Source organism: Corvus kubaryi, unplaced genomic scaffold (assembly GCF_017639235.1).
Source record: "Corvus kubaryi isolate FWS band 111438036 unplaced genomic scaffold, C.kubaryi_AGA036_p1.0 37394, whole genome shotgun sequence".
NCBI classification, from domain to species: domain Eukaryota; kingdom Metazoa; phylum Chordata; class Aves; order Passeriformes; family Corvidae; genus Corvus; species Corvus kubaryi.
Genome location: NW_024581133.1, coordinates 2,914,926 through 2,937,545, shown reverse-complemented (window position 1 = coordinate 2,937,545; position 22,620 = coordinate 2,914,926). Strand labels below are relative to the sequence as shown.

Sequence of the window (22,620 nt, the reverse complement as noted above, 5' to 3'; positions counted from 1 at the left end):
AACAAAATTTTTCTAAGTAATAATTATAACTATGCAGGTTAACAAATTAAACTCTTTTTAGAACTGTTACAACGTTAACTGCTACAGACAGAATCCATCCTATGAAGCCCTGTAGACCTCATATTCTGGGCACAAGTTTCACCCACGTGACTTTCTCTCATTCTCTTCCCCACTGTGGTTTGCACACTTTGTGTGGTGTCCACAGCAGAGCTGCAATTCTCCCTTTCGTGTCTATCCCTAGCACCAAACCCTGCTGACAGACAATTCTCGTGCTGCTGGGGCAGAGCACAGTATCCACTTCCCAACTCTAACCTCATGCACAGGAGCCTTCCCTACCAACACCCCACACCCTTCAGATTGCTGCATACAACCCACGATACAACAGGCTGAGCAGCTAAAAAACTGTTCTAAAAGCAGCTTAAAAAGCAATCATCTACTTACTGTGTTATAAAGTTCTTCCAGCCTGGGAATTGTAAGAAATTTGTGCATGCTTACTCCGTTTTCAATCAGAAGTTTCACAAATGCAACTCTGTCCATCACAAGGGCATCCAACATAGCTTGTTCCAGGGAGCCAACCTACAGCAAATAAACAACAAGGTAGAGCCTTGTAAAGGAGAGCTAGTAAAAAAGTGAACTTAGATACTCTATCAACCTCCTTCACTTACAGGGCTGTGAAAACCTTACATGCCTATAAAGATGTCACCCTTGGTTCAGAATATCCCCCCAACTTCACACAATTACAAGATGAGAGAATACTCTGAAGACTTGAACTGTTCCATAGGTATTGCCTCCTGAGACAGTACATGGCACTAAGGAGACATTTGGTTTAACACAGTTAAGCTGCTCTCACAGGTTGATATTGGACAAAACAAGAAGACACATAACATCCAAAGCACAATTTGCTTCAAAGATGTCAGAACCATCATGGCAATCAATAAGCCTTACACAGTATGTACTTCTGACTGCACACTCAATAAGCTCAAGTTTTATTTTTACAGTAATATGGGAAAAAGGCAAGAGCCACCAGGTAGTTCTTAAACTCATTTTCAAACTACAAGAAACAGACATTTTGTCCCTCCCTCAAGAGAGACTGCAGCGCTGCCAACAGAGCATTTTACTTGTTGCTCCTTAAGAACTTTCTAGGGCCATGCAACTGTAAAGAAGAGCATCTGACTAACATGAATTCAGCTTCCACCTTCTGTAATGCATTTTCTCTGCTAGTTATTCAGAACAGTTAGCACATTCCTAAAATTTCTGGACCATTTGCAAATACATAATAGCAAAACAGCTGTATGGCTATGCAGTACACACAAATTACTGGCTCAAAATAAATGTGTCACTATTCCAAAGTTTCTCCCTACAAAAGTCAAGATTCATTCTTTATAGAAAGATAATAAAATATAAATAAATGTAATAAATAAACTTCTTTACAGTAAATTGTGCTTCTCTCTATTAGGAATTATCATTCAGCTTAATCCAGACCCTTACATACCAGCCATTGTTGCCCATAAACAAAAACGTGATTTTTGGCTATGTCAACTCTGTCCCATGCAAGTGTAAGAACAAGCTGGTCAAATGCAGATGCATTCGTGCCTTAAGAAGCAAACACAAGGAAGAAAATTTAAAATTAATTAGAATACAAGATAAAAAACATTCTTGCTTCCTAAAAAGGCCAAATCAAAAAAGCCGCTACAAAATTGTGCTGTATATTTCATCATTTATGTCACCTTATGGTATTATAGAATGAGAACACAGATACTTACTTGTTTAAAAACTAAAGATTCCTACTGGTATTTTATAAAAATCCATCATATAAACAATAGACAATAATAGCTGCAGGTTCCAAATGATCTTAAAAAATTAAGTCTCACCTTTTAACAATGCTGTAAGTATTGCAACATCAATGTCCTGATGTTCATCTGACCCAATATGAAAAACTGTAATCTGTTCAAAATGGCAAAATGGGGAAAACATATTTAAAAGTTATTTTCATGCAAAGGTGATTGGCAACAGTCTTTTAAATCTTTTTCAATTCCTAACATAAAAGACACCTTGTCTTCAATGCAACTTCAAACCTCTCTATGTTCAATTTAAACTTTTAGTGTGCATTCTGTTTTGTTTTCCTAAGTGGGAATCTTCAATTAATTTGAACTTCTTTTACTCCTATGATTACAATTCACCGCTGTCTGTAACACAGAATCCTGTTTACCTCTCCAGTTCATTACAGATTATGAGATTAGCCTGCCAGCAAACATGGTTAGCTGAATAAGGTTATTTTACATCTCAGAACAGCACAATGTGATGTCCAAATGAGACACCAGTCCCTGAACTCAGGCTACATATAGCCTCTATAAAGTGATTTTGCTTTAAGCATGCAGTGATAGTATACCTTTATTAGGAGTCATAACTAAGAGATCCAAAAAAAGAAAAAAAGAATCATATATATCCACAAATGTATGCACCTTGCAAAGAAAATTTTATGGCAAGATCTACTTACAAGTTCTTTTTTTTTCATGCATTCCAGCAGTGTCTGAAACAAATGAACTGCTTCACTTTGACCAAAGTTAAATGTCTTTTTGATGGTTGAAATGATTTCGGGCTCAGCACCCTCAGGAACATTCCTGAGATTGAAACAAACAAACAGGAAAACAATTGTTTTAGATGAACAGTAAGAACAATAATACATTTAATTAGTTTCAACATGTCCATTCAAAGTTCTGCTATCTATAAGCTTATTACTGCTGCTGTGGCAAAACCTTGGGTAACCTTTAGAAAGAACTATAGATTACTTAATCTACAATTTTCTACTACTGCCTTCTAAAAGTAACTCAACTCTCTCTCTTCCTTCCCATATTGAGTTCTGAGATACTCTCAACCAAAAGATTTTAACACAAAATACTAAGCAGTCACTCCTCTGAGTAAGACCCATTTCTGATCTTACCCTGGACAAAGCTGTTTGGTTTACAGCTACATTAGATCCCTGCTTCACGAGGTTCTGAGGCAGCCCCTGCTACAGGGACCCAGTGTGCTTAAGGATTTATGCAAGGCTGACAACCAACTGGAAACCACCAAGTATTGCAGAGCCCAAGCACATCCCTTTCATTATTTGAAGATACACTCAAAACAGTCCAGTGTTTTCTGCACCAAACAGAAAAAGCTCTTGTACAGATTCATGAAGTAATGGTCTCAAAATTCATCTATGGACGACAGACACACATGGATACCATGCATCTATACATCCTGTCATTTATCTGGGTATGACAAGAACTGTCTGGACACAATCCTGTGCCGTGTGCTCTGGGATGACCCACTGTGGTCCCTTCCAACCTGACCCATTCTGTGGCTCTGTGACAGGCTGGCATTGCTGGGACTTACCCCCCCTCCTCTGTTTGCTTGTGAACATAGGCCAGGATGTCTGCAGCTCTACCAGTTCCTTCACACACAACCACGGGCACTGGAGGGCTCTCCTGAAGGAAGTCTAGAACTGTGAGGATGACATTGGGACCACCTTCAAACACAAGTGCCACCACAGGCACACCTTGGCCGATTCCTGGAAAATTGCAAATAAATAATAAACCCCAGACAACACTGTAAGTGTGTAGTGAATGCTAAGGTCAGTTTTACATATTTAATAAATCAAGTTTGTCCTTTCTACTGAATCAAAATTAAAATGCTGCCTTTCTAAACATTAACTGTTGGTAATGCACAGTTTCAAGCCCTTTATATCCTGGGCTGGGACACAAGCACTGCCAAGCTGGTAAATACAACAGGACACAGACCACACAACAGAAGAGTTTCCTCACAGAAATATCCATGAACTAATGCAGAAAAATGAAGAATTTTTCTTTACAGACCTCCTCTTTTAACCTCGCCCAAACAGTTTTAAAAGGTGACAACAAATACACAGTTTGAACACGGATACATGGAAACCCTCTACTGATGGGAAATACTGCAAAAGCATTTCTGTGAGAGTCAAAATACATGTGTTGCTCCACAATTGGGAAAACGCCAAACTGCAAACTGTGAAACTGCAAGTGAGTACTGTCAAAACCATTGATCAGTCAGACCAATAAGGTCTGACAACACACCAAGACCTGAAGTGACTTACATTTGCTTTATCAAAGTAAATAGACAACTTTATTCAGAAAGCATTCCTCTGTGGTCCCAGAGAAATCCTACATCTATCAGCAATAACTATGGTCCAGAGCAGCTGCTGAAATTTTCAATTTCAGACTTGAAACATAAACAGAAGATTTCATTTTTCTGTTTTGCCATTCAGATGTTTCATGCAAACACCTTTTTCATTAAGCCATAGTAACAGCCCTCAGGCACCAGAATTACTTACTTGCATGGATCCGTTGCAAATTAATCGTTTTTTCCAGTTCTCTTCGCAATTTAACTTCTGCTCCATACTTTCCAACTGTTCCATCATCCACCAGAATGAAATGGGAATGGAGATTATTTAGGACGTTTAGTTTACTTAATGGATTTAACAAGGTCTGATATGGAGCAACCACCTAAGTGAAAGCACACAACAATGTCTTTTACTGGCAAAGATTCACACTTGTCTCTGTGAAACTTAACTAGACACAAGAACTGGTGGCCCAACATGAAGCAACGACACAAAAGGAAGTACTGACACATACAAGCATGCCTTGGATCAGGATACACCAACAGCTGCAGCTCTGAACTTTGTGCAGGGAAGCAGATAATTATATCACTAAAGGATGCTGTTCAGAAGGACAACAGAGAAAAGATCCTTTGAAAAGGTGTTTTTGGGGAAAATTTGTGACTTCTCTGGCAAACAGAAGCCACTGTTTGAAGCACTGAAGACTCCACATCAAAATTTTTCAACTTCTTATCCTCTCTAAATGTGAATCCTCTGTAATACTTTAGAATTTTTATTTGATTCAATAATATCGGGGGGGGGGGAAAGGATTAAATACTTGAGAACAAGCTCCTCCTGCAGCACATTTGCATTTTGCAACTTGTTTACAGTAATGATCTTGCATAAGTCACAGATGTCAGTGTATCTTCATAGTAAAGCAAGTATTCCAATGATGCAAAGCAAGGGAAAAATGTGCTTGAGCAGATGTGTCAAAAGTAAATGAGGTACATCGTTCTTTCACTTAGGTAATTCATCCTTACATCTCTTCCAACAAGGTCATTTCTGTTTTCAATCACTCCCCACGGAGCAATCCCAATAGTGCAAATCTTTCGAGATGATCTGGAAGCATGTTCTCTTAGAGCATCACCAACATGTTTTGCAACACCTGTTCGTGCATAAAAAGATTCCAATGTATTGAATGCCACATCTTACTACGAAATACAAATATTTATTTAGGTAACTGGACCTTTAACTGTTTTATTTACATAACTAGGCCTTTAAGGATCTGGGAACTTACTGACACATTACCAAAGAAAAAGCACCATGCTACATCTACTAGGAAGAAACAAAGTAATTTAACAAAACAAATATTAGCCTAGCAAGAACTGAAGAGTTTCCAGCACATTACTGTACCTCTTTTAAATCACATTTCCTTTTCCTTGTTTCCAAAACAAAACCCAGAAAACAACCAACCAAACAAAACAAAGCCCAAAACCCAACCTCTCCACATGTTATTTCTCTTTGCAAGATGAAATAGCAGCCCACTTTCAAATGCACATGTTCAAAATGTATTCTTTTAATTTCACTTGACCAAACTCATGCAAATTTCCTTTGTTTTAGGATGAAGCAATGCATCCATCCATTAAATCTTTTGGCTCTTATAAAACTGCAATCCAGTTAATCGTGCACGTTCCTTGGTAGTTTCTTACCTGTGTTCACTCCTCCAGTTATAATCCAGGCTCCTGTGGTTACTGCTGCTTTGATAAGACCTTTGCCAAGCAACTGTTTGATGCGCGGGTGAAGTTCAAACTTCTGCATGCCCCCATGTACAGATATAACAAGCTTTGGCAATTCCATCTGCCATTCTTTAAGCATAAGTTGCAGAATAGCTTCAGGCTTAGTGTCATATGACAATCGCACGTACTGCAGGCGTAACAACAGAGTTAAAAGCTTCAAGTGTGTAAAAAGAAGAACCAGGATGTATTTCAGGATATATTATCCTATTCCTGGCTATGGAAAATGTAATTCACTTTCTCAAAACACAGCAGATGCAATAAATGAACAAGTTTCCTTTATATCCTCTATAGTCCAGGACAAGACAGTTTTGAAAGCAAGCTTTGGAAAGGAAACAACTACAGAAAGATCATGGTATTCCATTCTACTGGCACAGTGACCTAGAAACATGACTCTGTGAAAGCACTGGATGATCTCTAAATTAGAAGAAACTCAGAAGTATCTATAAAAGCTCTGCCATCTACTGGGAGAGGCTTTCGTGTCCCCTGCAAAGAGTTTTACAGTTGCTTGGTTTTCCTTTCCTGTTCTTGGTGGGAAGGAAACCCACATTTTTCAGTAGAAAATTTGATAACTGGCAGCTTTTTAACACTCCATGTTTAACAGCATAAGATTAAGTAGATGGTAGATCAGCTACGATGCTGCCACATCTTCAGTATGAGCTACTGAATAGAGGAGGGGACAGTTGGCAGAAATTGAACCCTTCTTGAATCAAATTCTAAATAACAAAACAACACTACTCCAATTAAACTGGTTTGAGCAACCCCACTTGCACTCTGGAGAAGGAAGCAGAAATGAGTGTGGGCAGCCTGCTGTTTCTGTGCTCCTAGCAAAAGGCTCAAGCAATTTTAAGCTACACTAAGTACAAAGGAACCCATACACTGCTATTATGAACATGAAAGTGCTAAGGGCCATTCTCTCCACAGAGATGATCTGACCTGGAGCACTGGACTGTCCTCAGGGGTTCTACCAGCTGCATAAAGAACACAGCTCCCTCACTCAAGCACTTGAGTTTGACCACAGGAGTCACACTGTACAAGAACTCCCTGTAGCCTGTAACTGCACAAGCTTTAAATAACTTCTACCACAACTAAAAATCTTTTACAAATGGAAATTAGAAAGAATTCAAACCACAACAAAAATGCTAGAATAGAAGAGGGCAGTGATTTGTCACAACAGAGGTGTTAATATTTTCAGCCTTCAATTTCAGAAGCTAAATGAAGCATTCAGCACCAACATGGTGAGAGTAAGACAAAAAAGAAACAACAAAACATCATACATGCCTTAGCCCTGTAAGAATGAGAGCCACCTTGAAAGTTGATGACACCATAAGCATCAGTAGAGGTCTGTTCTGTGTGTTTTTCCACTGACCATTCTTCTATTTCCTGATTATAGTTTTCACCCAGCTTCACATCGGAGTATTTCATAGCCAGACTGGCAGTGAAACAAGCATGTTGTCTGACCAGGCGGCCACAGCAGCACCTGCACCCAGCCAGATCATCGAGAATGCTTCAGTAAATACTACTTTATGAGACAAAAGAACTTCCTTTATTGATAAAAAGGATAGATTACATTTCGAAAGCAAAGATTCTAGACATTAGATAAACCTCTTCTCCAGAGCAAGCCTTGTTGCCATAAACATTTACAGCAATAGTCAATTACAATACATATTATTATGCAAAATACTGAAGCTCACTAAGGCAGCAAGCTGGAGGCCAGGAGAAATTGCTTCTTTGAAGCCAAGTAATTTATATAACATTTATAAATCTGTGACCTACTTATTGCAGACAGTTCTTTAAACATTAGTTATATTTATTTTATATCTAACCTTTCACCAATTGTCACTCATAATATTGATCAAAACTTTTTAAAACCCTATTATGAAAGCACTTATTTAATGAGAAAATACTCATAAATATTGTAATTACAAAGACCTTTTACCTGACAAGTTGCTGACAAATCTGACATCCTGGAAGGCATCTGTAAGAAATATTTAAAGATGTGACTAAACTTCACACATAATTCACACACAACAGTGAGTAATGCACCAACAACAGCAGACCATTCTTAGAAACTGAAGGACAAAACGTGGTGGGAAAGTTGTAAAGGCCAGTGTAAGCTACAAATTGGTTAAGCTGAAAGGGCAAGTGTTAAAGACCATTCTGTTCCTTGTTAAATGCTCTGGAAATTTTAACAGCTTCCTAATTACTTTGTTTGCATTTGCAAATTTTCCATGTGCTGCAATCGTGGCTATAAATTCTAAAAGCTTCTCATGTCACATGGTTTCAAGGAATGTGGTGAATTATTTACAATAATTTTAAAATTCTACAGGGCTTAGTTCCTTTCCTGTTTAAAAACAAAGTTCTTAAATGAAAAATAGTAACCTTCCCCAACGTAACTAAAGAGACTTTTAAGTGTTTTTTAAGGAAAAGAGTGAAATAGAAGTTTCTGCAACCTCGGAAGAACAGGTTTCTCAGCTGCTCTCACGTATATGAAGCTTACAAAAAAAAGGTGACCTGAAATCCGTAATTACAATAGTAAACATTTTGGGAAAACAAAACTGCCTTTAAAATACCAATTTTAAATCTATTTTCAATTTGACTTTATTTTAGCTCTGACACAAGTGTCATGATTATGCACATCAAACTCAATCATTGTAGGAACTGTTAAATTATACCTATAACACTTGGGGAAAGTCAACTAGATATACTGGAGTTATCACTGACTTGCCCGATTTCACACCTCTAATTTAAGACAAGGTAAAAACAGCATGTGAGATATGCAAAATATTCTTAGCCTCAGCCTCCCCTCTAGAAACATATTTCCCCATTTTTCAGCCTCATTTTTTTTCCTTTAAGAATTTAAGGATGAAAAAATTGTTACATACCACATGAAATCCAAACAGTTCTCATTTATCTGTTTTCCCTAGAAGCAAGTATTTCTTCAGTCCTTTTTTTGTAACTTTTTCCCCACCCCAATTCTTGGTCTTCTTTATTCTTCTATGAATTCTTCACCTCTTTTCCTACACTGTCAGGTTGATTTTCACACTTCACCCTACACTCACAATGATGTTATTTAAATTCCAGTAGAGGATAGCTCTATGACACTGACTTCAGAAATTTTTTATTCAATCCCCCCCTCACTGTAAACAGATCACAGACATCAGCAGGAGGACTGCTAAGAAGCAGCAAAGGGAACAGGGGAACATTTTTTGGAGATTTCTGCAATGCCAAAGTACTTTCAGAAAAAGAAAAAAAAGAATCCAATCTATTCAGAGTGACAATGTCCAGTCATGAAGGCACAAACCCAAGCCAGTGCTTCATACAGAAACACAGCCCAACACTCTTCATAATGCTGACTTTTTCAAAGAGCAGCAATGAGTTCTTGCATCATTTCTCATTTACCTGTGGGGGTCTTTTGAGCTCGGTATAATATACACACACTCCCTCTTCGTGAAAGTATTTTCTATCCAGGATTTCTGGGACTGAAAAACAAAAAATTTAATAGTATTATAAAATACGAATCACATACCTTTGCAGAGCAAAATGCTTTTTAAGGAAACAAGAGCTAGAATACGAGGGGTTTGCTGTCTCTCAAAAACTAAAACCATACATGACCTTATAAAAGCATCTCACACATCCCTCCAAAAGCTGAGACACACAGAATCATTATGTAATCTATAAACAAATCACTTAAAATCAGAAGTAATGTTTTTCAAAGCTAACATTCAAATAGCAAAAATTTTAATATGTAAATCAAGATGCACCCAAAGAAACCCACAATTTTAAGATACACTGCTACCCTATCTTGCTAAGAAAAAAAATCAAGTAAAAATATATAAAAATTATTTGCACTAAACTGAGATAACACTAATTTCATCTATTTCCCTCTTTAATGAAGTAAAATTTTTGTCTTGAGATTATGGGTAAGGAAGCTTTCTAACACTGGCAATCTTTCTTAGTAGCAATAAATAGGTCAAAACCTTTGTTCTTCATCAAGAAACTTTTCATTTCAGTAAATAAGATTAATTGGCATCTCTGAACTGTGTTCTAAGGTTAAACTTGAAACATGAAATTAAGGATGTGCCTTACTTAAATGCTTACTATTCCAATCACTGGACATAATTTCATTTCAGTTGCTTTCAACAACCACGTTAACATTATCTTACATAATAATCTGAAGATTACTTGCTAAACAACATCATAATGCATAACATCTACGTCATGTTTCAGCAACACACTGGGAAAGGAATTCAGACAGGATTTTTAGCAATTAAAAACATGGAAAAATCTTGGAATGCTAATTTGCATCTTATGCAATACTAATTTAAATCCTTATTAAGATTACATTAAAATTACTTCATTGCTAACAGCAATGTACTTCATTGCTAACAGCAATTTACATTTTACCTTTAGAAAAGTTTGATAAATTTCACACTGTTTTATTTTACAACAAGGGGAAAAAAGACTGATGGATATTATTCACAGGTGTCTAATCAGAGGTCTGTGGAAGCTATGAAGAAATTTAGAGGTTTGTTTTGTTGGTGTTTTTTGGATTATAAGAGAAGTTTCAGCGAAGATGGATGCATTTTGCACTCAATGCAACTTTGACATCAGTTTAAGATAATACAGAGAAATGATTAGAAGTAAGAATATACCAGCTAATTTTAATAAAGACCCCTGGAAAACTGCTCCTGAACTGCCCACCTTCTTTCAAAACATTTCCCAGACTCAGCAGCTCTTTCCCACACTATTCATCAAAACCACCTTCCAATATTTTGCTTAAGTGAACTTTGACTATTAATTTATCAAGACAGCAACAAACTGCTGCTCCAAATTCTGTCTTCATATTAAGAAGACCACCAGCCTCTTCCAAGGAGCAGGAAAAGTTGCAGAGTAAAGGGACTTCCAGAGACAGAAAGAAGGAGAAAAGATGTGCAATTCACAGCAAAGAATCATGGAAGGAAAAGCAAGACAAGAGAATGAGCACTCACACAGTGCATTTTACATTTAAACTAATACTTTAAATACCTGGAATAAATTAAATAGCCACAGTCATAATTTGCTACTGTCCTACCTCCTTTCCCTACAGACAGGAATGAATGCTGTAGCAAAGGAGAAAGAAGGCCCAGTGAGGGAAAAGCAGGATATTAAACATTATATGCAAACGTTGTGTTATGGAGGATTCTATTACATTTATGGTGCTTTTCCCTCTTCTTTGTTTGTTGGCGTTTTTTTGGTGTGTTTTCCTTTCATTCTCCTTTGAAGCAGATCAAAGTGACTGACCCTTAAGAGGCTTGTGAAAGAGACCTCTTCCTCTGCTGTCCTCAAAATTCATCCCTAATCTTTTAGTAGCATCTCCTCAGTTTTTTGGTAAGAAAAGTGCACCATCTACCACTGAGTATTTCCTAGGACACCTGTGCCTTACAGGTGGGCACAAAACAGCTCTCTCTCTTCTCTACCTTTATCAGATGATTAGCAGTGCTGTAAAAATAAACCTGACATGTGTATATGTACATTTATACATATATCATACTAAATGTGTATTTTTACATATAGTAAGTGGTCCAAATTTTTAGCTCCTCACTAAGTTTTTTTTTAAAGCACTATTAAGCTTTAGCCTTTGTGAGATGAATCCCAGTTCTGCAAGCTATTTTCTCTTGCCTGAGTCCCCACTGTTTACATGGGTATTTTTGCATTTAATTTCTTAAAACTGAGCATTTAAACTTTAACACTGCAGTAGTTTAAGCTTAACTCTGCAGATCCTCCAGAATATAAAAAGATACAGAAAAGTCATTTAATACTTAGATGTTTCAGCCAGCTGGCTAAAACCACACCTTGAAGCAAGAGATCACAGGCATAACACTCAAGATGTTAAAATCCAAAGAATATAAACCACAAGCAATTGCGTCAATTGCTCCACACAATATTGTTTTATTATTAAGTGGTGATCAAAGCTTGGGACAAGGAACACTGGCTCACAATGTGCAACGCCACTTTTCATAATAAACAGTTCCAAAAAAAAGAAAAAAAAAGCCCCCAAAACAAATTAACTAACCATTCATTAATTTTTCTCTCAAAGAATGTAGTTGTAACCACTCATCAAGGATTTCCCTCTACTCTTCAGCCATGAAAATATTTTCAGTACAGCACTACTACATCCACGTTATTTATGTAGAAGAAGCTCTGTCATGCTATTAAAACATACTTGGAACTTCTCATTTGGTAAAATCAGACTCTCTGTAGAAGCATGCCTGCATGCTTATTAATCTTTATTGCAGGCGATTTTATACAGGATTTGCTAATTCTAGAGTCTTGTTTTGAGAGGGAAAAAGAAAAAAAAGGAAAAAAAAAAAAAAAGAAAATACAAACCAAGAAGAGAAGAGAACTGAGTGAAAGACACTTCCCATAAATGGGTAAAAATCACATTAAAAACGTAGGAAGTATTGCCTTCCATGTAAATAAGAACTATTATAAGTATTGCCTTCCATGTAAATAAGAACATAATGCTCCCGCGATGACCAGAAAAAGGAAGATTATATGAGGACACTGTTAAGTATAAATGAGTTGCAGCAATTACCTCTAAGAAATACTTCCTCATCAGCTAAAGATTAAGTTAAAATAGGAGATAAAGTCAGAAGTCAAAAATCAATGTGAGTTATCAGACTGTTTTAGAAAAATTGCCTACTCTTATTAAAGCTTTTTCATCATCGGAGCAGGATACACAACTCCACCTCCCAAACTCTGCTTCCAGCAACAGGCAGCTCCTGCTGCTCCCAGTGCTGTTTTCCCAGCGTATTTTTAGAAGATGCACTTTACACCATGGTTATGGGTAACATGGGTCAGGAGCCTTTCAGCAAAAAGCACAAGTAGCATCAACATATAGAGAGCTACTTTTCAACTATTTACTTTCTTTCCTCTCAAAATTGCATCTTGTGGAAAAAACCCTTACTTTCCCATATTCTTTCCTGTGCATTCTCAATCTCTCAAGCTAAATAAAATTTAAGACTTACAAGAAAAATTTTAATACCATTTATATTACTCAAAAATTACCTTCACTTTTCCTTTCAGGTGAGCCTATGAAAATTTCACCACATTAAGACCTCTTAGCAGATAGTGCTGGCAGGATCTTATCTATACACATAATAATTCTTAACTTTTACCTTTTTTGGAAGGGGTGCAACAGTAACTACTAACTCCTCATCCCGAGGAGGCCAACAAGGCTTTTGCACAGACTTTAAGCTGTAGGTTTTATAGGATACCTCATTCTGGTTGTACATTTCTGAGCAGACAAAGTTCACCGTGTCTTTCAGTACTTCTGAAAGAACTTCAAGAAGCAGAGAGCGCTTCACTTTGGTTCAATAACCTAGAAGAGAGATACTCACCCTGGGATCATGATTAAAGGAAATACTGTACACTATTTTAAATAAATATGTCCTCTCCCAACAGTTTCACCAATGCTGAAATAATTTTAATTGCTATTTGAAACAAAACTTACACAAGTACTTGCTGAACTACACACTCAAGAGAACATGCCCAACACTATTTACAACTTCTGGAAGTATCTAAATGCCGAGATAATCCCATGGCCTTTTAAAACAGGTGGAAGTTTTATCATAGCCATTTTAATATCAGCTGTGTTTAATTCAGCAGTAGCATTAGCACTCCAAAGCTCTGATAACAGAGATTATTTAAATGTACCTGCTCAAGATTTATATGCTATCTTTACTGAAATTCATACTGGATAACTTCAGCAAGTCTGTTTGTAGAATGAAACTTTACCACAAACTATAATTTAAGGTTTTGCATATAGCAAGTGAAAAAAAAATTTTCAAAAAAAGAAACTATCACCAAAGTACAGTATGAGATCAGGTCTCAGAAATAAAAACCAACCACCTACCACTCTCCCCCCTTCAGTTCATATGCTTATAAGAGCCTCTCATTCAACATATTTGAGTAAGAAGACAATTAAGTTCTAACAATTGATGCACAACAGCACGGCAAAGCCTTATCAAGCTATTGTGAAATTTTCAAAGTTTATTCAACAAGCTTGGTCTGAATTATTTTCTCTATAGAAAGTAAGCCTGCCTGCTTGGCAAGATCTCAAAATGACTTGCATGATTTTCAATTAACACAAATACGGCAGGTATAAATAATATTCGTAGCTTACAATCCTGAACTTCTTCATGCATAAAGGGATCCCTGTTTATTTTTTGTACTCTCTTGTGATACTGTATACTGTAGTAAGATCATAAGTTACAATATTGTAACAATATTTGTTACAAAACTAAAATTTAACTTTTCCCAACTATATCGCCCTGGAGCCTGCAACAGTGCATACCAACCCAGCAGTTCTCCTGACAATTTTGTTTTTCTGTAAAGCTCCCCACTGAATCAGGAAACTGACCTGAATGAAAAAATAATTTGCCAAACTGTGACCTCTGTGGAGGGCTGATAATGGGGATTTCAGTTACTGATTGCATAGACTGAGCTTCAAATTTAGAAGTCGTATCACTTTCTACACCATCTCCCATTTCATCTTTCAAATCTCTGCTTACACCATATGGCAGTTCAACACATGCAATACTTTCTAAAGGAGAAGATCTGCCAATTTTATTTGTCCTTTATTTAAAAATTAATATAGACTCTATATTCTTTCTCCACTGCCTCAAATTTTCCAAAAAGTTTATTTTCCACTTGGACAGAAGTAAATACAGGAAAGCTTGAGCAAGCCTGAAAACAAGAAGACACAGTGGAAACTATGTGCAGCAGGAATAGTCGTGCTAGCACTGCCGCAGAGGAGTCCTATCTGTCTAGGTCACTTACAGTCAACAAGATAAATTTCAAAATATTTCTAAGAGACATTCTGTCCTAAGAATGTCCTTTAGCTTGTCTGTTCAAGGAATTGTCCACTGACAATGTTCCCAGTTGAAGTTACTGCTTCTTATATAACTATACATACCACACGCACTCTTTCTGTGACTTACCAGAGGATCTCTTATCTGAGAAACCCACTCCATTATCCAAACACGTGCTACACCATGGGACTGACCTGTGATCCCTGCCCAGACAACCAACCCTAGCCAAGCACTGGGCTCCTGCAGCTATAGCTGAAAGGCAGAAATTCCAGGCAAACCTCTATCTTACTGCTTTTATGCTCAATACATTGAATAAAGCTAAATAAACCGTGATAAATACAATAACCAATTGGGTTAATGCGTACCAAGTAGTTTAGAATTTACAAAGCTTCTTGTAGGAAGACAAACCATAAATAAAATGCACCAAATGAAAACTTTCATGTTTTAATAACATTACAGAGCCTCCTCTACTTAAATAGCTCATTTAAAAGATTTCCAGCAGGCGCTTCAAACCCTTAAGGAAGAACCACACCCCAGGTAAAGCACCTGGACTTGTAACTGAATGATACTGAAAACCTGCACCCCAGGACGAGCTGAATAACTAAGCCATTGTGCATGGGGTGGAGAGCTAGCTGAAAGACAGTTATGCCTATCTACCAAAGAAAATACTTTGAATTTTGTATTAAAAATACTAGCAGAGCACAGCTCAGTTCCTCAAGAAACATTTATCATTTGAGGAAACTCTTCGAAACTTCAGCTAACTAAGCAAATAAACAGATGGAAAGAAAAAAAAATTTAGGTAGTTTGATGCCATATATTTGCTAACATTTGTTTTAAACTCTTGGCTCCAGCAAACCCCAGGCATTTAATTTACTTGCTTTCCCTTCAATTTAGTTACATGCTTCTATAATTTCAGTTTGGGGGTTTTTGTTTTGTTTTAGAAAAAGGGGGGGAGAAAACAAAGCATTTAGCCACCTAGTATTATGAACTATATTTAAAAGACTGACACAGAATAACAGTGCTGTCTGTCCAGAGAATGCAAAACACACACAGAGCACCTACAAAACTTGTTCCTGAATCAGCATCTACAGTATCAGTCAACCTCAATTTTTTGTACTAACTTCCATAGAAAATATGGGTAAGTGTAACACTCAGAAGAGGCTCAGATATTATCACAGTGCTAAAAGATATTTATGCAGTGCTTTGATGTATCCCTGTGAAGAATGTCACTCTAAATGAGAGGGACTGGGCTTTAATCTTAATTGTTGTTTAATCCACTATAAATGAAACATTTTTGCAATGATATTTTACCTGCTGCATCAGGATTATTTATTACTCTAGAACCACTACCAGCTTGATCTACAAGGAAGAGGTGTGTTTTTTTGTTTTTTGGGGTTTTTTCCCCCCCAAATGCATTGGAGCATCTCTTGTCACAGAATGTGATGAGCTCAGACAGACAGACAGACCCACCGTGCACAAAAAGGTGTCTCTGCTGTGCTGAAGATCCTGCTCTGAACAGAACAGCTCACCAGGCTTCACTGGACTCCTAAGAAAGCAAACTGCTCCACTTTTCTGGATTGAAAAACTTCTCTAGTGAAAATACTGCTACGGTCCTGAAAATAGACTGTTTGACAGAAAAAAAATTACTGGGTTTACTTTAAGTAAGAACTGTTGAAGCAGGGAAGGAAAGAGGGCAGTCAGAGAAAGCCTTCTGTCAGTTCTGCACATGGGAAGCAGATCTCAAGTGAGCCAGAGAGCAAAGATATGAATCTTCATCTCAATGGCTCCCTCAGTGCTGAAAACAAACCTTCAACAATCCTATTTTTTATTAAACAGTTCAGGAGATTTGCTCTGAACAGATTTCACAGCGATCCAGGTCTCAAACAGAGTAGCTATTGTTTCATCAAGTTCTTCTCTGACGTAATGAAGCTACCACAGAACTCCCTGAATCCACGTGCAGTTTTGGATGCAAAAAGTAATCAGGATTTGTCAAAAGGGATTTCTACAGCTCTCTCAAACTTGATGAAAATTATTCCAATCTGCTATTTGGAGAACAGACTGTTTTTGAGAGAATTTTTCACCCTGCGATTATAAAGCATATAATTCACGTGTTCAGGGATTCTTTTCCTGCAGATTCATTTAATTAAGAATACTCTAAATTCACATACAGAATTTAGCATTATGAAGTGGTGACTTTTAACCCCCATGTACCAGAATAAAACCCACAGACCTAATATTTTTGGTATATTTTTATTACATTTAATCTCAATCCACTTTACTCATATTGTTGGGAAAGTTACCTTCTAACTGCAATACAGGTCTTCCAGAGGGAAATTCAGAGCAAATGCAGCATACCTTAAATTTATTTATTTATTTATTTAATAAGTGATGGTCCATGCTGTTCTGCAGTTAGACCAGCCATCAAATTATTCCTCTTTTTTAGAGAGTATTAAATTTGAAAATGCATATACCATCCATACAAGGCATAAAATAAATATTAATACACTCTTAGAAAATATTTCACAACTGATTCTACAGTATGAGATAGCTCAGGTCACCATGGAACGGACCATCAGTTGATTTCAGAAAACAGTCACACACTGGTGTAATTTCAAACTGGCTTTTTCTCAGCTGATATAACAATAAACACCTTCAAAGTTAAATGCCCAATTATAACAGATACAGTAATTAAACTTGCCAAAACCAGAGGCTCCCTGAGACTGTGTCAGCACAGCAGATGGCAAGCTGTTTCTGAACACGCCTTCAGAAAAGCCAAGGGGAAGCAAGGAGAGAAATGCATTTTAATTTTTATTTTCCAACAACTTTCATTGACAGAATTTGGAATTTTGGTAGGAAAAAGAAAATACAGCAGAAGATAAACCAATTTCATTGCTGTGAGCTAAAGTAAATTGATTTCAGTCTTCCCAACTAATGAAATACCAAGCTAAAAATTTTTAGCCTTGCTAAAGAATCTATAACTTACTTCCTCTGAGCTCACAGACCAATCACATTTTGATGCATTCCATAAAGTATTTCAAAACATATACTGAAGTTATGACCTAGAAGCAACAAACCACTTAGTTTTCAAAGGAGATGAAAATAATTCTTTATGCCCTAAAACTTAACATCATGGATGAAAGAAAAGGACAGAAAAGGAGCGTGTGGTTGTAACTACAAGAAATACAGCTACAGCTTTTCAGCCAACATTTTCACTCTTAATATTCACTCTGTTCAAATGAGATTAAAACAAAACAAAAACCAAAGAAGCATGGCAAAGTGCATAGGAATGTCTGCAAGCCTGTCATACAGTGCCTGCTTCTTTCTGATAGGGTCCCTCACTTCAAACCCACTTTTAATTTGGTTTATATGGGTCATTCAACATATCTCAAATCTTTTACATTTTTAAGCATCCAGCCTCCTTGCCCTTCCTTATCCACAGTGATACAACTGTACAGTCTCCATCCCCCTCACCTCTCTCAGCACCAGAGATCTAGCTGCAGTCTGCCATCGCTCTGACCTGACCAGATGCACATTGCCAGCCTACACTCCCTCTTAAATGGGACCAGCAGGAAGGTAGAGTCAGCATTCCTACTCACCAACACACACAGAACGATGCCAAGTCTTTTCACGTCGGTCAAAACATTTCTGTGGGTATGAAGGCTGCTGCCTCTCCCTGGTCCTTTCCACAGGGATGGATGGGACACACTGTGCTGGCTGCTGAAAGCCCTGCACTTCCTGGCTCACCACATCTACTCTACGTGAAAGTATTCATTTGGTTCATACCTCACATTTCTGGCAAGTGCTGGGCTTACCTTGCACATGCCACAGAGGGTGTACGAACAGGTAATCCTATAAACTCTGGATTTATTTTGGGAAGGAATGAGGCTTGGGACACGGTTTCAGCAGTAAAGCAACTCACGCAGTCTGGATCCAGTTGCTGTGCTCCTCAAGCAACCTCCAGTCCCTTCCCCATTCACACAGGGAATATTAAGTCACAGACACAAGAAAGGAGGCAGTGGTGGCCACTTCTGGAAATAAAGCAGTGGGAAAGGGCTCATGCAACCAGCCAAATAATTAATCCTGCCCTCAATTTGCTTCGGGTTTGTTCCCTGATGAAAAAACCTCAGCTCTGGCAGCCACTGTTCCTAGACAGCTTTAGAGGCAGCAAACCCCCTCACCTCGTGCAAAGGATGTACTTCAGCGATATCTGAGCTGCAGATTTAAGGAAAGTCCTCCCTTTCTAGTCCATGAAGTGCATGAACATCTGATTAATTCAGTATGAGCTGAAGCACATTACAACTACAAAAGCAAACTGGAAGGGTGGATGCTGTTTGTCCTGCTCTACCACTTTCTGAGCCTGTTCAATTTACAGATCTGACTTATTTTTCATGTCGTACAAAGAAAGACACTTCTCTATCATCACAGCAAAGATTCTGGTACCTCCTGACTTAAGTAGGCTATTATTAACTCACTAGAGCAATGGAAACTTGTTATCACTACAGGATTTTTGACATAGCTGGCCTCAGACAACTCTTTGAATACATATTAAAAAAAAAAGGAATTCCATGTTAATTATGACAGATCAATAATATTTCTCTGAATAGCATGGGTGAGAAGGAAGAGCAACAGAACATACTAGTGGGCACATGAAATAGGAGACAGCACCAGACCACTGCTAAGGATGATGAAATTTCACAGAACTTACGTTTGTTTAGGCACAGTCTCTGGGAAAACAAATTTATTGTCATAATCTAAACTACTGAAACTAGGAAAGAGGTCCATCAGCAAACACACAACCAAAGACCCACCTGAAACAGATCTGGAATTTTGGGTTCTTCCTGCCTGTACACACGTGCACACCAATGTGCCAGTATTTGCTAGGCACAGCAGGGGAAGCAAATGTTTTGGTCAACTTTTTACAGTGATCAGACTTCTTAGGAGATTAGAACAGGCTGGAGAAAGTAGGACGAGCTGGCATAAAAGCAATCCAAAACAAGAATTTGCTATAGTTCACCTACTGTCAAATTACGAAGACTTAAGCATTTTTAAATACAGCTCATAACAAAGAGCTACTGGATTCAGTTACACTTCCACTGTCAAGACAAAGCAGCAGCTCTCCTCTCACAGCCAGCTCAGCCTGCAGCTGCTCAGTGCACAATGACTACACCTCGGGGTACAAGTAGCCTGACAGCATTCAAGAGACATCCATGTACCTAAGCTCTTATCAGAAGATAAAGTCCCCCACTAAAACTATTCAAGTGGTTTCTGTTTTCTACTCCAGAAAAGTGCAAAGAAGAAACTTAACTGGGTTTATTAGAGAAATGTGAAAGCAGCTAATTACTGTCTGAAATAACATACAATGTTTATTTAGGCACTTTCAAAAATTTCCACCCTCTGTTTTTGAGGGTTGTTTGAGCTTTTGATGCTTTCAGAGGCTCTTCTATGTTAAATACCACAAGTCTAAATAATTACTCAGAAACTAAATATATTATTTTTAGAAATAAAGTACCCTTTTTTTTTGGTTTGTTGGGGTTTTTTTTTCCCCAGGGTAGGGGAAACAACTAATTAAATGATTAAACAACTTCACATGGAAAATGTTTTCTATTTATGGTAATTTCTTCCAGCACACTAAATTCCAGTAAAACTCACTGATGCTGAGTATATGTGGCACAAAGGCCTGCCTAAGCTGAACTGGACTAATACCTGGGACAGGCTCCTCCCTGGCCTGCTGGGAAAAGAGTGAAGACAATCATTCTAGAGAAACAAAAGACATCAGCAGGGAGGTGGAGGTCCTGGCAAAGCCAAGAAACACAGGAGAAACATTTGCTTTGACAGATGCAATTCTTCAAATTATAAAGTGAGGGTGCAGTCGAAGACAAGCTGAGGAAGTTCCTACTCTGCCCTCCCACCCATTCTCCTGCTACTTCCCCCCCACCTGCAGTTGTGCACTCGCCCTTTGGGGAGCTGATTGAGCTCCCTAAGCCAGCACATTACTTCTGGGGGGAAAAGAAAAAAAAGCAGGTAGCTTCAATGTCAGAATGAACTGATTCAGATGCAAACTGGACAGAAAACTAAGGCACAAGAAAGGATCCCATGGCCATGATCAGGCTGGCAACAAGGGAAGTAGGACATCCCCTTTGGTAGCAGAAAGATACTGGGTTGGCAGAAGAGCTGAGCTGATCTAAGCATATTGTCAAGGTACGTCAAAATAGTCCCCAAAATCACACAGGCTCTAGGCACCCAGGGGAAGACTGAAGATCTGCCACACAAAAAGATTTTTTTTTTTAATGCACATGTATCCTGATATTCAGGAAGGAAAGGAAGTTAAGACTATTTCTTTATTTCTCGGAGAGCTGCCAATGAAGCAAGAACATATTGCCTAAGGTCATGTTTTGGAGGGGCAGATGCCCTGCATTTAAGAATAGCACCCATTCTCATCTGGCACTGAAGATTTGTTCTAATTCATGGTATAATTAACATTCAACTAACTCTTAATACATTAATTACTAAAGATTTTTCTTGTCCTATATGCAAGATCTTTATACTTGTGTCAGAAAACCCCCAAAAACCCAGTAATGACACCCAAGAGGATAGTAAAAATGACTAACCTGATCTCAGCAGTGCTAATTGTTCTACATCCTCCTTGAAGGCAGGAAAGAGCTGCTCAGAATCTCCCTTGGTCTTCACTGAGCAAGCCTAGGGACTCACTGCCTAATTAGCTCCTGCAAAAAATCCTCCCCCTCTCTGCAAAGTCTACCTGAATTCTTCAGATTGCCTGTGACCAGAAAACATCCTTCTACAACCCAAAACCAGGATTTTTTCTGAAGGCAGAAAAGCTCCACTCTTGCACATTTCTACACCAGGAAGAAAGCACAGCCCAAAGCTTCCTGCATCACATTGTCCAGCAAAGTACTGTGATTATACCAGTACCAAATATTTCTCTTGTGGGCCAGAAAGCACCGAGCACAACCAGAGGATACATTCACACAATGACTCGCTTGTTAGCAGCCTTCAGCACCACAGAATGCTCACCTGTAACACTAGCTGGCAGCCCAAACCAGGACAAGGATCATGAGTGTTTTCTGCCCTCTTTCCCTACATAAGCAACATAAAAAGGGCCACGCTGTTTCACTAAAGCATTTGAAATAATTACAGAGAATTTAAGGGCAAAGAGTCCCGGAGTTGCACATAGAGCAGTAAGATTGATATTGAAAACTGCATGCACACAAAGCATGGGTTTTCTACAGCTGAAAATTTTAAAAAGGATTTTTCTGCGTAAGACTTTTATAAAAGAAACCAGGACTGAGACAGACCGATCGTTTAATGAGGCAAAGGCATAAATCCTCATCAAGAGCATTTCTGAAGTTGCACAAATTAGAAGGGCAAAGGTTATTTAAGTGGATATTTCTGTTTTTCAATGCCTCTGGCTGCAAAGCCAGTTGGTGCCAGTTTAAGAGGTAAAAGTCCATCCCAACCTCCACATCTGTGCTGAGTGCCCCTGGCTGAGGCCAGGTGAGTGCTCTCAGGGCTGTCTCCAGGGCCAGCCGGCAGCAAAACCACAAACACCTTCAGCAGCAGTTACGGGGTCAGTAAAGAAGAGCCTGTGAAATCAGGAACAACGAGCCTTTTCCAACTCATTCTGCATCCAGAGGCATTGCCACGCCAGACAGTGATTAAGTTCCTAGACAGTTCTCTAGGATATTTGTCAGCTAAGGTATTGGTGATCCATTACTCTTTCCCTAGTGTGAGGTTACTAGCACGAGCAGGAGTTCCTTCAAGATGAATCTCTCTCAAACTTTTTGTCCAAAAGATCACCTGCAGCCATGTACCCTTCTAATGCCTTCAGCTGAAGTGTTATTAAATT

General features: G+C 38.2%; 1 protein-coding gene across 2 annotated transcripts in view; it reads right to left on the bottom strand.

Moving 5' to 3' along the window:
* TRPM7 (transient receptor potential cation channel subfamily M member 7) overlaps positions 1-20,484 on the bottom strand; it is a 36,677-nt gene extending 16,193 nt beyond the window's left edge. Inside the window, exons 1-10 of one of the 2 annotated variants that reach the window (XM_042039199.1) lie at positions 7,841-7,873; positions 7,183-7,381; positions 5,818-6,031; positions 5,149-5,273; positions 4,346-4,517; positions 3,376-3,550; positions 2,498-2,621; positions 1,872-1,944; positions 1,493-1,593; positions 442-576 (exon numbers count right to left, since the gene is read on the bottom strand). In XM_042039199.1, coding sequence (XP_041895133.1) covers positions 442-576; positions 1,493-1,593; positions 1,872-1,944; positions 2,498-2,621; positions 3,376-3,550; positions 4,346-4,517; positions 5,149-5,273; positions 5,818-6,031; positions 7,183-7,326 — 1,263 coding nt within the window. In that variant the 5' untranslated portion in view covers positions 7,327-7,381; positions 7,841-7,873. Of the gene's footprint in view, positions 1-441; positions 577-1,492; positions 1,594-1,871; positions 1,945-2,497; positions 2,622-3,371; positions 3,551-4,345; positions 4,518-5,148; positions 5,274-5,817; positions 6,032-7,182; positions 7,382-7,840; positions 7,880-9,303; positions 9,378-20,459 lie in introns of those variants that run through there. The other variant, XM_042039200.1, reaches the window with a different exon arrangement.
* Positions 20,485-22,620: the final 2,136 nt, after the last annotated feature.